The 13,944-nt window shown below is 36.6% G+C and overlaps 1 protein-coding gene across 1 annotated transcript in view; it reads left to right on the forward strand.

The window, feature by feature from the left end:
* Thsd7a (thrombospondin type 1 domain containing 7A) overlaps positions 1 to 13,944 on the forward strand; it is a 385,076-nt gene that overhangs the window by 367,552 nt on the left and 3,580 nt on the right. Inside the window, exons 19-24 of the mRNA XM_076913691.1 lie at positions 2,314 to 2,431; positions 2,670 to 2,815; positions 3,235 to 3,409; positions 6,602 to 6,775; positions 10,883 to 10,978; positions 13,543 to 13,625. Coding sequence (XP_076769806.1) covers positions 2,314 to 2,431; positions 2,670 to 2,815; positions 3,235 to 3,409; positions 6,602 to 6,775; positions 10,883 to 10,978; positions 13,543 to 13,625 — 792 coding nt within the window. The remainder of the gene's footprint in view (positions 1 to 2,313; positions 2,432 to 2,669; positions 2,816 to 3,234; positions 3,410 to 6,601; positions 6,776 to 10,882; positions 10,979 to 13,542; positions 13,626 to 13,944) is intronic.

The following is a 13,944-nucleotide window of genomic DNA, read 5'->3' on the forward strand; positions in this document are numbered from 1 at the left end:
TTATAAGTCTCCCAACCAAAAAACAAACAAACAAGAAAAAAAACACCCAGGCCCCAGACAGTCTAAGCATAGAATACTACCAGACTTTTAAAGAAGAGCTAATACCACACCATTCCACTACTCTTCAAACATTCCACAAAATAGTAACAGAAGGAACACTGCCAAACTCATTCTGAGGCCATAGTCATGCTAAAACCTAAACCACACAAAGAAAGAGAATTTAGACTAATTTCCCTTATAATATAAAAATACTCAATAAAATACTTGCAGAAAAGATCAAAGATCAAATCAAAAGTATTTCCACCATGATCAAGTAGGCTTCATCTCAGGAATTCAGGAGTGGTTAATATAGGAAAATCCATCAATATAATCCACCATATAACTAAATTGAAAGAATATTACTCAGCTATTAAAAACAATTAATTTGAGAAATTCTTAGGTAAATGGACGGAACTAGAAAATATCATCCTGAGTGAGGTAACCCAATCACAAAAGAACACACATGGTATTCATTCACTAATAAGTGGATATTAACCCAGAATCTCGCAATACCCAAGATTTGACTCACAGACCACATGAAGCTCATGAAGAAGACCAAGTGTAGATGCTTTGGTCCTTCTTAGAAGGAGTAACAAAATACTCAAGGAAGCAAATAATGGAGATAAAGTGTGGGAGAGAAACTGAAGGAGGAACCATTTGGAGACCATTCCACCTGGGTATTCATCCCATGTGCAGTCACCAAAGGTAGACGCTGATGTGGATGTCAGGAAGAGCATGCTGATAGGAGCCTGATATAGCTGTTTCTTTAGAGCCTGACATATTCAGAGCCAGATGCTTACAGCTAACAATTGAACTGATCAAGGGGTTCCCAATTGAGGAGTTAGAGAGAAGGAGCTGAAGGAACTGAAAGGGTTTGTGGCCCCATGAGGAGAGCAACAATACCAACCAACCAGAGCTCCCATGGTCTAAACCACCAGCCTGGGAGCACATAGGGAAGGACCCATGGCTTCAGCTCTATAATGTAGGAAAGAATGGCCGTGTCGGGCATAGGTGAGAGAGGAGATACTTGGTCCTATCTCTTCAATATAGTACTTGAAGTTCTAGCCAGAGCAATAAGATAACTAAAGGACATCAAGGGGATGGAAGAAGTCTAAGTATTGCCATTCACAGGTGATATAATAGTACATATAATTGACAGCAAAGATTCTACCAGAAAACTCCTAGAGCTGAGAAACACTTCAGCAAAGTGGCTGGATACAAAACTAAATCAAAGAAATCAGTAGTCCTCCTTTATATAAATGATAAACAGGCTGAGAAAGAAGTTAAGATGAAAACACTTCAAAATAGCCACAAATTATATAAATTATCTTGGTGTAACTCTAACCAAGCAGGGGAAAGACCTGTATGACAAGAACTTTAAGTCACTGACATTTTTGTCCATGTATGGGTGGCACAACCACTGTCATTTAAGCTGAGACAGGAAGATCACAAGTTCAGCACTAGCTACAAAATGTGTTTCAGGACACTCTGGTCTACATAAAAAAAAATAAAAATAAAAAAAAAAAAAAAAAAAAAAAAAAACTCCATCACAACATACAAAAGAATCAATTCATTCATTCATTAATGCATTCATTTTTGGTGATAGAGTCTAAATTTAGAGCCTTCTGGATATTAATCATGTCCTGTATTACACCCAAGCTCGCAAATTGTTCTTTTATATATTTTTTTTTAGTACATTCTATCATTAGTTTGAAATGGTACTCTGTCTTTAAAGACACTTGCTATTCAGTGCAACATGTCTATATAAAAATAAATAATATCAAAAATAAATAATATCTGGAAGATAAAATTATAGATCTATATATTGATAATATTTTTATTTTTAAAACATTACAAAGCAGTCTCAGCTATACGTTTTTATTCTTCACTTAGGGAAATTCCACTCATTTGTAGATTAATTATTTTACTATTTAAGCAAAGTGTTAACACAATGCATAACTGTATAGAGTCCGTATGCTCCTGAATTCACCTTCTGCCCTTTGGCTCCTACTGTGATGAATTGAACCATTTTATATTCTTAACATTTGTAACAATTGTTCTGTTTCTAATAGTTTTGCTATACCATGCACCTTTCCTACTATCTTTTCCTCTCACCCCATCTGCCTCCTCTTCTCTATAGTTACCACATTTCCACTGCTCTCTGCATTTCTATCCTTTCTTCCTCCCTCCTCCGCTGTCGTTCCTTTTCCCATTGACAGTACTAATGGCATTGTCTCCCTGCCCATACAAATATATCTATTTCTCCTCTTTCAGCTCGGGCTGGAGAAGAACTGGCAGATGAACACATCCTGCACGGTAGAATGCCCTTTGAACTGTCAGCTTTCTGACTGGTCTTCTTGGTCAGAATGTTCTCAAACATGTGGACTCACAGGTTGGTTTGGATTGCAACTAGCATTAGACTACTAGTAAAGCCACATAAAATAAACCATCTATCTTGCTATAAAATATATTAGGTAGACCACAGAAAGATAACTTCTTTCCTAAAGGATATGAGTCTCTCCTACACCAGTATCTCTTCAAAAGAGAGACCTGTGATACCCTTTCCCGTGTAAATCTATCTGTGCAATTGTGGCATCATGCTGAAGTTGCATCATTTTATTTCTTTAAAGGAAAAATGATACGAAGACGAACAGTAACCCAGCCCTTTCAAGGTGATGGGAGGCCCTGCCCTTCTCTGATGGAACAGTCCAAGCCTTGCCCGGTGAAGCCATGCTATCGGTGGCAATATGGCCAGTGGTCTCCATGCCAAGTTCAGGTATCATATTTCAGGAAGCTGTGTCGATGCATGCATTCTTCATCTTCAGGGACTTGATTCTAGAAGTATTTTCAAGTTAGAGATGGTTGATTTCCTCATAAACATTTCAGTGACTTTCCCATTTCCCAGTCCTTTAATGAGTTTTGATAGCAAGCACCCCCTGTCCTATACTTTTTAAACCATTTGGAGACGGCTCCATTTTAATGAAAATTTATTTGCCTGTCTTTGTCTAGGAAGCAAATAAATTGTTCAGTGTATGCTTTATAGTTTGTGCCCTAAAAGGCGTCTTCCCTGGGGTTTCTAATGCTTCTCTATCTACTCATAAATCAAAACCAGTGATGCAGAGATGACTGCAAACCATGAGCTCTCTAATGCGTTATTTTTCTTTTCCTAATTAGCTGTTTCTCCCTCCATTCCAGGAGGCCCAGTGTGGAGATGGAACCAGGACACGGAATATTTCTTGTGTCGTGAGTGATGGCTCAGCTGATGACTTCAGCAAAGCGGTGGATGAAGAGTTCTGTGCTGACGTTGAGCTCATCATAGATGGTAATAAACAAATAGTTCTGGAGGAAGCCTGCACCCAGCCCTGCCCAGGTAACAGTGAATAGAATTTGTATGTGAGAGATATCTTCCTAGGACCAGAGTGTTGGTTTAAAAACACTAATCCCAGCCATTTAATTTTACCAATGAAGACTCAGGAACCAGATACTAGAATGAAAACCAGCTACCTCCAAAAATTTCTTTGATAAAGCACTCAGCTGACCTTCCTACTCTACCAGTGTCCCAGAAGGAATATCCCCTTTCTCCTTCTCCATTCTACCTCAAATACCTTTCAACTTAAAAAAAAAAATCTTCCTAAGAGCTTATTTAACTCCCTGTAGACTGATTAATTGTTCTACCCCTTGACCTAGCATTGACTTTATTTAACTCTTGGATTAAAGGGCTACACTAGGGCTGGGCCACACCACAACTACTATTTACAGTAAATAGAAAGCTCTAGGATCAATGGCTGAGCCATACCACAAATAGACAGTTCACAGTCTCAGAGTTTACAATATGATCAAATATTCTGCAACACCAGGGTCAAGAAGAGGTTATGCATGTAGTCCATGTGAAGGGTGTCAACTATCCCATTCAGTGATATCTCTACTGACAACTCACTGCAATACCTGTGGGTCAGAGGAGCACTTTATTACTGTATATAATAAGGTCTCTGTTATCCTTGAGCTACATATTCAGTCGTCTACAATGTGTCTTGAAAGCTAGACAAATTTGACAGAGTAAGCTTTAAAGAGTAGACTATGAATTAGGGAATACATTTTTTTTTTATCTTTGGTGGGGATGCTGTAAATTTATTATTCTGATGGATTTGTTCAAATATAAAAGTGTATTTAGTACAGAGAGCTTCACTTTCATTTTGTTATTAAATTTTAAAAGCTAGACATGGATATTTCAAGATGATGATCATGTAATGCACAGACTGCAGAAAAATATAATTGTTGGATTTCTCTGCAAAATGCTTGATGATATCAAATAAAGAAACATATAGAGATTAAGCCTACTTACACAAAAGAGGGAGGTCTAAATTTCATCCAGTTTGTAGTCACTTAGGTAAAGTTATATACCGTGCCATGAGTATTTAAATTTTCACCCATACCAGGTTTTCCTGGTAAACACCAGGAAAACCAAAATGTGACACCTCTGAGATATAACCATTCCTATACTTTTCCTAGTTGTTCCCCACTCCCACGCCTGTCATTCTCAAACTGTACTAGATTTTTTAAATCACATTTTATTGATTCCTTGAGAATTTCATACAATATATTTTAATATTTTAATCATATTTACCCCTCTCCTCCGTGAGCTACTACCAGATCTATGACCACCACCTCTGGGCCAACTTCTACTTTTATTCATTCTCCTCTCTCTCTCTCTCTCTCTCTCTCTCTCTCTCTCTCTCTCTCTCTCTCTCTCTCTCTCTCTCTCCTTTGTTCTCTTTTCTCCCTTCCATCCCTGTTTTGTTTCTATCTCTAACTCTTTGTACTGGACAACTACTGTTGAGTATGAGGTCTGCCCTAGAGTGTGCTCCATACACTAGAGGTCACACCATTAACAAAAAGTAACTCTGCCTTCCCCAGCATTTATCAAATGCCAATGATTCCTGTGGTAAGGGTAAGACTAAATCCCCACTTCCCCATCCCTCCATGTTAGGATTTTGTTTGGCTTGACTTTGGTTATGTCTTGTGTGTACAGTTACAATCACTGTGGGTTTACATGTGCATCTGCCCTGATTCCTTGATGTTGTCCACCAAATGTGAAACTTTAGATCTTTCCATTCCCTTTTTCATGACAATACCTGAGTCTCGAGAGGAAAGATGTAACATATACATCCTATTCAAGGCTCGGGACTCAAAAGTCTCTTATTCTTTGTGCTTTTACTAGTTGTGGGTCTTCATTAATAAATATTTACTTCAAGAAGACACATCTCTGTTGAGAGATGTACTGCTCTATGGGCTCTACGGGGAGATCATTCATTAATTAGGAGTCATTTTAACACTATGTCTACTTAACAGAATAATAGTATAGGTCCAGTTCTCGTGGGCAATAGTAATAGTGTCCAATATAATGCTGTACTGTACATACCTATAAATAACTTTCGGATTACCAGGATTTCTAACCCATGACACCAGAACTATTTTTTATTAATCACACCTCCTTGCAACTCTGTGTAATTTAGTCATGCCCAGAATAATATGAGTCTCTAATTATTTGGGTGATGGATGAAATACTTGAAGTGATAAGAACATTGTATGGATTCATCCCTACCAAAATTAACTCTGTCACCAAGCAATTAGTTGGTAGTTAGTTGAATGAAAGGGGGTTTGTGACTGATATGTTTCACTAAACCTTCCCTGTTTTCAAAATGATAAAAAGATGTTGAATACATGGGTCCATCATGTAATTCTGTTACTATGCATATTCTCAACAAACTCACACATGTAAAATATATGCTCAACACAAGCTTGTAGTTCAGTACTGACAAGAGCTTCATAATTAGAACTTTCAAAACATACAACAGATCTTAACAAATATGAGTGATTAAAAGTTGACAAATGTAAAAAGGTATCTACGCTATGATTCCATGAGAGTTTTGAGATTCTGGGACCAGTCTGTTCTTGATTAAATGTTGATTGCACAGATATATAATCAGACTGTGGGAATTTGCCATGAATTTATGGTATTTGACATTTTGTATGTAGTATATACTTTTCTCAAATGGGGTGGTTGATTAGAGATGTAGATTAGAAGAAATATCCAGTTGCTGTTTTAATGTCAACTTCTCCCTAGCCTGCCTCAGCTGCACTCCTCTGGGAAGAAACAGCATGACATAGAAGCACTGGTTCTCTCACCTTTAACTTCAAGCCAATTTAACTTTATGAATATTTGGAGGCAAGCTCTATGTATTCTTAGGTTTTACTAGCCCCTGTACAATAATTACAAATATGTTAGCTTTGGACCAAATACTATTTATCTCTTAGAAAATAATCATGATGGGCAAACCAGATCACAGCTTATATTTTATAACATTAAGCCACCCAGACACCAACCACTCCAAATAACATATTTACTACACATAAACTGATAATTATTATGTGTTTATTGAAAGCTCATAAATATCATACATAACTAGCATACTTCCAAACATGGCCTGGTATGTTAGAATCAAAATGAGCATTTGCATCACTGTTCCTCATGGGTATAAATTACAAAACTTTTTTTATACAGGTGACTGTTATTTGAATGACTGGTCTTCATGGAGTCTGTGTCAGCTGACATGTGTGAATGGTGAGGATCTTGGCTTTGGTGGAATACAGGTCCGGTCCAGAGCAGTGATTATACAAGAACTAGAGAATCAACATCTGTGCCCAGAACAGATGTTAGAAACAAAATCATGTGATGGTGAGTGCTTCAATTCTTTATTATTATTATTACTATTATTATTATTATTATTATTATTATTATTATTATTTTATTTACATTTCAAATGTTGTCCCCCTTACCATCCCTCTCCCCTTCACCTTTAAGAGGGTGTTTACCCACCCACTCTCACCTTATCCCTCTAGCATGCCCCTCCTCTGGGGCATCAAGCCTACACAGAACCAAACACATCCTCTCCCACTGAGGCCAGGCAAGGTAGTCCTCTGTTATATATGTAGCAGGGGCCACCAACCAGCCCACGTATGGTCTTTGGTTGGTTGCTTAGTCCCTGTGAGCTCTGAGGGGTCTGGTTAGTTGATACTGTTCTGTTATTCTTCATATGGGGTTGAAATCCCCTTCAACTCCTTCAGTCTTTCCCCTAACTCTTCCACTGGGGTCTGCAGGCTGAGTCCAATGGTTGGCTGAAAGTATCTGCATCTGTTTCAGTCAGGTGCTGGTAGAACCTCATAGGACAGCTGTGCCAGGCTCCTGTCTGCAAACACATCTTGCCATCAACAATAGTGTAGGGGGTTAGTATCTGCAGATGGGATGGATCTCAAGGTAAGGCAGTCTCTGGATAGTCTTTCCTTCATTCTCTGCCCCATTTTTTTGTCCTTGTGTTTCCTTTAGACAGGAACAATTCTGGGCTAAAATTTTGAGATGGGTGAATGGCTCCATCACTCAACTGGGGGCCAGGTCTATCTACTGAAGGTGGTCTCTTCAGGTTCTATCTCCCTGCTGTTGGGCATTTCACTAATGTCATTTCCACTGGATCCTGGGAACCTCCCATGTCTCTGGTGTCTAGGACTTTTTAGAGGATCCCTCATCCCCCGCCCCACACTGCTGCATGTGTCTATTTATTCTCCTGGCTCTCTGGGATTCTCTCCTGTCTCTCCCAATACCTGATCCTGCCACCCCCACACTTTTTTCTCCCAACCCTCTTCCACCCAGGTCTCTCTGTCCTTTTGCCTCCTGTTATTATTTTGTCCCCCCTTCTAAGTGGGACTCAAGCATCTTCACTTGGGCCTCCCTTCATGTTAAGCTTAATATAATTCATGAGTTGTGTCATAGGCATTCTGAACATTTTGGCTAATATTCACTTACCAGTGGTATATAAAATGCATATCCTTTTGGGACTAGGTTACCTGGCTTGCAAAATGATATTTTGTAGTTCCATCCACTTGCCTGCAAAATATATGATGTCCTTGTTTTTTAATAGCTAAATAGTATTTCATTGTATAAATGAACCATGTTTTCTGTATCTATTCTTTGGAGATATCTGGGTTACTTCCAGCTTCTGGCTATCACAAATAGGGCTGCTATAAACATAGTGGAACATGTGTCCTTGGGGTATGGTGGGGCATCTTTTGGGCATATGCCCAGGAGTCGCATGGCTGAGTCTCCAGGTAGAACTATTTCCAATTTTCTGAAGAAGTGCCAGATTGATGTCAAAAGTGGTTGTACCAGTTTGCAATTTGAAATCTATTCATTTGGTTCTGTTGAATTTCTGTTGAGTGACTGAAATTGTTAGATTTCTACTTATAGTTGAAAATTAAATTAAAAATAAATTCTGAGGGCCTAAGAATATGATTCATGAGTAAAATACCAATATGGAGACATGAATTTGAATCTCAAAGATTGCAGGCAAAATCAAGAGTTTCCAGATGCTTGAGGGCCAGCTAGTCTGCTGTATTCAGCAGCAAACAAAATACAGACTTTGTCCCAAACAATGTGGAAGGTCATAACTAATAATCAAGGTTGTGCTACAACTTTCATACATGTGCCTCTAGAATCTATATGTTTGCATGCATACACACACACACACACACACGATGTGGGAGAGGGGAGAGGACAAGATTCTGGATTTGAGATGTGGAATATATATATATATAGGATATATATAGGAATATATATAGGATATATATATATATATCCTAGCTTTAAAATTTCCAGAGGCCTAAGATAAATCATAGCATTAATTGTATATTTATACTAACAATAACTAAACATAAATCTAATATTTTCCATTTGTTTAAATCAAATAATAAAATTAAAGAAAATTAGACTCTTTAACATGGTCTTAGAAACTGATAAATTAATGCATTAGTGAGAATTAGCAATTTTAATATTACCATAATTGGACATAGAATATCATGGGCATACATGTTCATGTGTCTATATATACATAGATATATACAGAACTATTCCTTTAATATTTGCAGCAAATTTCATATCTAAAACTTCAGGGCGTTACAATGTCACAGCTTAGAGCATGGTGGTACCTTGATAACAGTAAAAGTCTTGGTATCTAGTGGTGAATGTAAGGCTCTTAGCCTTGTTCCGTTTTAGTTAAGAAATGTGACATATAACATATAGTAAGTAGTACAGAAAATAATCTCCTTACATTGAAAACTGGAAGAGGAAACCTAGGATGCTAAGAAAATATAGAACAAAAACTAATGAACTAGATGATTTAACCTAAGAATTGGGTGAAATTTCCAACCCTGTCAATATAATCTTCCTAAATTTACCAACCACATAAAAAATATTCCCTATTCCTGGGACAGTGTAGACCTAGAAGTACAGAAGCTGGAAATTTACAATTAATTAAATAAGTCCCTGGGCAGGGAAAAGAATGTTAATACAAAATGACAGAGAAGTAAACTTAGAAATCAGTAGCACAACTGGAGAAGAAACCCTCTCGTACACACACAAGTAAAACCTGGAAAACATAGAGATGGTTAACCATCTATTTGTTTTTTAATAGGAAATAGATATATAAGAATAATAATTAAAGAAAAAAGAAGTGAGAGAAAAGGAAGATGAGAGAAGAATACAAACAAAATGATATAATTATATGCTGATTAAATTTAAAAGTCAGAAAAAGGCAGTAATACACAGCCTGTATAGATAGGAACAAACTTCATGAGGTAGCGGAAGTAGACACGCAACAGAAATAACAGTGTGTTTATATCATAAAGTAACGAAATGAGCAGTTCGCAGCAAATTGGTCAAGGAAAGGGAGAGCAAATGGTGCATTGCTACAAATAGAAAATGATTTTGAAAATATAAATCTACAAAGAATTCTTACTAGTAAACATAAAAATGCAAATGAAGATGTTTAAAATGTTATAATGTAACAACAGTAACAGAAAAGCTATGACATGAATTCTATAACTACTGGTAGTTCCAATGTATCAATTTCATAGTCACATGGAATACAGTATAAAATATGAATGTGTACGTGTACAAAAATAAAAATCTATAAACAAAACTTGGGATGGAAATGTTCACATTAATAGCTGGAGGTAAGAAGCTTAGAAACATGACTTTTAAACTCATATATGAAACAATTAGTCTTTACTTACCAGCAGAATTCAATAAAAAAATTTAACTAGAAAAAAAAGCTGTACTTAAGCTATTCCTAAATATAATAAAAGTAATGTAATATATGTATTGAAAAGCCATGAATTCTAACTAAAATGCATAAAGCAGACAAATGTTGGTACAATAGACCATGTTCATGAACAAGAAGTGCCAATGCCATAATATGATTTGTACCTATACTTATCTATAAATTCTATATGATTTGGAAAGGTTATTAAGACAATCTGAGGAATGGATCCTAAGATTAATTTGGAGGTATAAGAGACAAGCAGAGGTAAGACATTTTTTTGCAAACAAAAATTATGAGGTGAGGCCAGGAGATGTATGCAGCTGTTATGACTTACTTACACTGATATTTAGACATAATGACTTGTCAATAACAAAGAATCACTCAAATAGGTGAGGACGGAGAATCTTAGAGCAAACCCAGGCTTTCTGTGAAATATGTGTTTGAACAAGGAACATCATACTTACTCTGCTGCAACATTAAGACAGCTCCTGCTTCCTGATGTATACTTTGATGATCACTACTTAAAATTAATAACTCCCTCATTGCAATGAGTAAAGACATGGGTGTGATCAAGATCCTTAGTCTACCGCTAAGGATCACTTTGTATCAGCTTAAAGCTGTTCATGCAGACATGAGTAACTCTCATGGTGGTCCTGAGGAGTATAACATTAGTACTTGCTCTATGCCGACAGATGGACAGTGCTACGAATACAAGTGGATGGCAAGTGCTTGGAAGGGCTCCTCTCGAACCGTCTGGTGTCAAAGGTCAGATGGCGTAAATGTAACAGGTAAAACACCAATGCCTTGGTTTCTCTGAATGTATTCCTGTAATACATAATGCAGTGGAATTCTGAAGGACCCTCAGTTGTTGGAACATTGTTGGAATCAAGAAATGTATGGTGTGTACGTGTGTGGTGACCAGTGATAAATTATTTTATTTTAAAATATTAAAATACCTCAAGTTCTCTCTTTATTATCCCTTTTGGACGGTACCATTAGAATATATTTCACTGAAATACCACTTAACACTAATAAATAAATATAAGTGATTTCTTGATTTTCCCATCTAGGGATTTTACACATTAACAAATTAGTATAGGCAAAGAAAACAATAATTATCCCCTTTACAACTTCTGCTCCTGTGCTTTGAGAAAGATACAGAGCAATTGGAATATGCATATATAAATATAATCTACTGAAATTAGCAAATCTATTACTAAGATATTTTATTGATTAATAAAGAAGATTTGTCACTAAATCTAATAAAAAGAAAAGAAACTTCAAGCTGAATATACATATACATATACATATACATATACATATACATATACATATACATATATATATATATATTGTGTATCCTGAAAATTTCATGAAACTCAGTCAAAGTCAGAAGCACAACTCCACTTTGGACACATAAACACAAATTTAAAACAGTTTCCTCCAATTATCATTTTAAAATAATTCAGTTGTCCAGAATCTCCACATCAGAGGCAAAAAGGGTATTGACTCAGGGCACCTGCTGGTTTGGGACTCTCATTCCAAGTCTTTTGCAAGAAAAACAAAGTTGTGTGCATCAGGGTGCCTCTGAGTAAAGTCCACTTGTGATTTACTTTGATGTATATTATGAGATCATAGGACCCGCCAGGATCAATACACTTCTTGGAAAACATCAACTTTTATATTGAATTTCAATTGACCCAGGTCTATTGAAACCTAATTACTTATTTCCTCTCTATGAAAACCAGAACAGAACGTCAAATTATATTCTTATGAAGACAAGAGATTTTTGTGTGTGACTAAAAGCTATACCAAGAAACCTTTGATAATTGCATCTCCCAGTGGACATATAATGTGTAATAGAAAAAAACACCTACCAGGAAACTCTCTGCTGTCTCAACAGTATTCTTTGGGGAAGGAAAACAGTCAGCCAGAACTCCATTCTAGGCAGAGTGGGTGCAAAGAGCAGAGCCAAGGCAGTGAAGCTATTACAAACCAGGTGTTGGGGATGTCATTCCCTTAACTCCGATCCTGGAAATGAATATATATCAGTCTTTAAGCGATTCTGAGGGTTTTTTTTTTTTCAAAAACAGAAGCAAATAATGAGTCTACTGTTTTCTTGTAACACTATTATTTTCTTACTGCAAATGAGACAACTCACCCAATGCAGAATTATACCAAAACTTAAAGACTAACTGAATTAATCACATTTATCACATTTTAAATTTCTTTTTAATACAATGACGTTTGTATAGGATTATTTTTTTTCTCTGTTACCAGGAAACAAGTGTACAAATGACCTATGACAAACCCTAAATGTATTCTTCCTTCACCAATCAGATGAGTTCCTCTAGGAGAGCAAATTTAAAGTCCATTTCCTATGTGAATCAATTGATATAATTTATAAATTGTCATTATAAGGAAGCCATGTGACAACTTTCTTTTCATGTATTTAGTGGTAGTTAGCATGGTCACTAAACTGCATTTGCTTCACAATGGCTGTTTTTGTGATGTGATCATTTTTGTTTTATCTTATCATTTTGTTTTATCTTTGTTGCATTTTTTAAAAATAAATGAATAAATGAATGAAAACCATAAAAACTATTTATAAGATTAAAAAAATGACAGATTCTGGGAACCTTTGATTGAGTCCAAAAGACTATGAACTCAATGAATAAAGACAAGTTGTTTTTAACTAAAGGTGTGTTGCTTTGAGTAAATGTAGTTTGAAAATAAGAGTCCCAATATGTCACCAATATTGTTTCTTTGGGGTAACTGTCTCCGTCTTTAAAAACGTGATAGCAGTGAATTTACAGTTTGTATTGCATGTGAGAAGTAAACTGGAGGGATTAATTTCAATGGCAAATTGGAAAATAGTGCAAGCAAAAGACTTGGTGGTTATTTTGACCTTTTTCCCAGCATCCACAAAATATCTGGAAGTAACGAGAGTAGTGATTTTTCTCAAAAATCAAGAAGCACTATAATAAACCCATTTGTATAATGGTCAAATTGAAGACTTACTTTGCTGGGCTTGGCTTAAGGAAATAGGTTAAATGACCCATTTTTTTTTTCCAACTACTATCAGAAATAGGTTACGTGAAATTAGTGTTTCAAATACAGCAGCTACAAAATCAGCCACTTGGCCTTGTGTCTTGGACACTTAGGAAGTACAAACCACAGTGCTGTGATCTGGGTACAAAAGCCCAAAACTCCTAATGAAATTGTTAGCCAGCCATTTCACAAATGCAGTACTTCCTGGAACTTCCAAAGGAATTCGAACTTCAAAGATGAGTGTGTATTTTTCTCACAGCAAGAGAAGTCATTTGTTAAAATATGATTTTCTGTTCTGCAGGGGGCTGCTTGGTGGTGATCCAGCCTGATGCTGACAGGTCTTGTAACCCACCCTGTAGTCAACCCCACTCATACTGTAGTGAGGTATGTACACATCCATTAGAATGAACAAGCCACTCCAGTCATCCCACTGTCTTTGATACAGTCTCTTCCCCCCCCCCCAACCCTTGGTCCCCAGAAAGCCATGACTGGAGGCAGAAACCATAGACTTCAAAGCATCACTTTTTGTCTTAATTGAACAGTTTTCTATGCACTTGGCTTATTTACCTTTAGAAAGACTTAGCATCGGCAGTTAATGTAGCTAGGCAGAAATTGCATGCTGTAAATTCTCTTAAAAATGCTTCCTCCTGCTCTTTTCTCTGAGCAAGCTTAGTTATTACCATTCATGTGTAGTTTAAACCTC

Source organism: Arvicanthis niloticus, chromosome 15 (genome assembly GCF_011762505.2).
Source record: "Arvicanthis niloticus isolate mArvNil1 chromosome 15, mArvNil1.pat.X, whole genome shotgun sequence".
NCBI lineage: Eukaryota > Metazoa > Chordata > Mammalia > Rodentia > Muridae > Arvicanthis > Arvicanthis niloticus.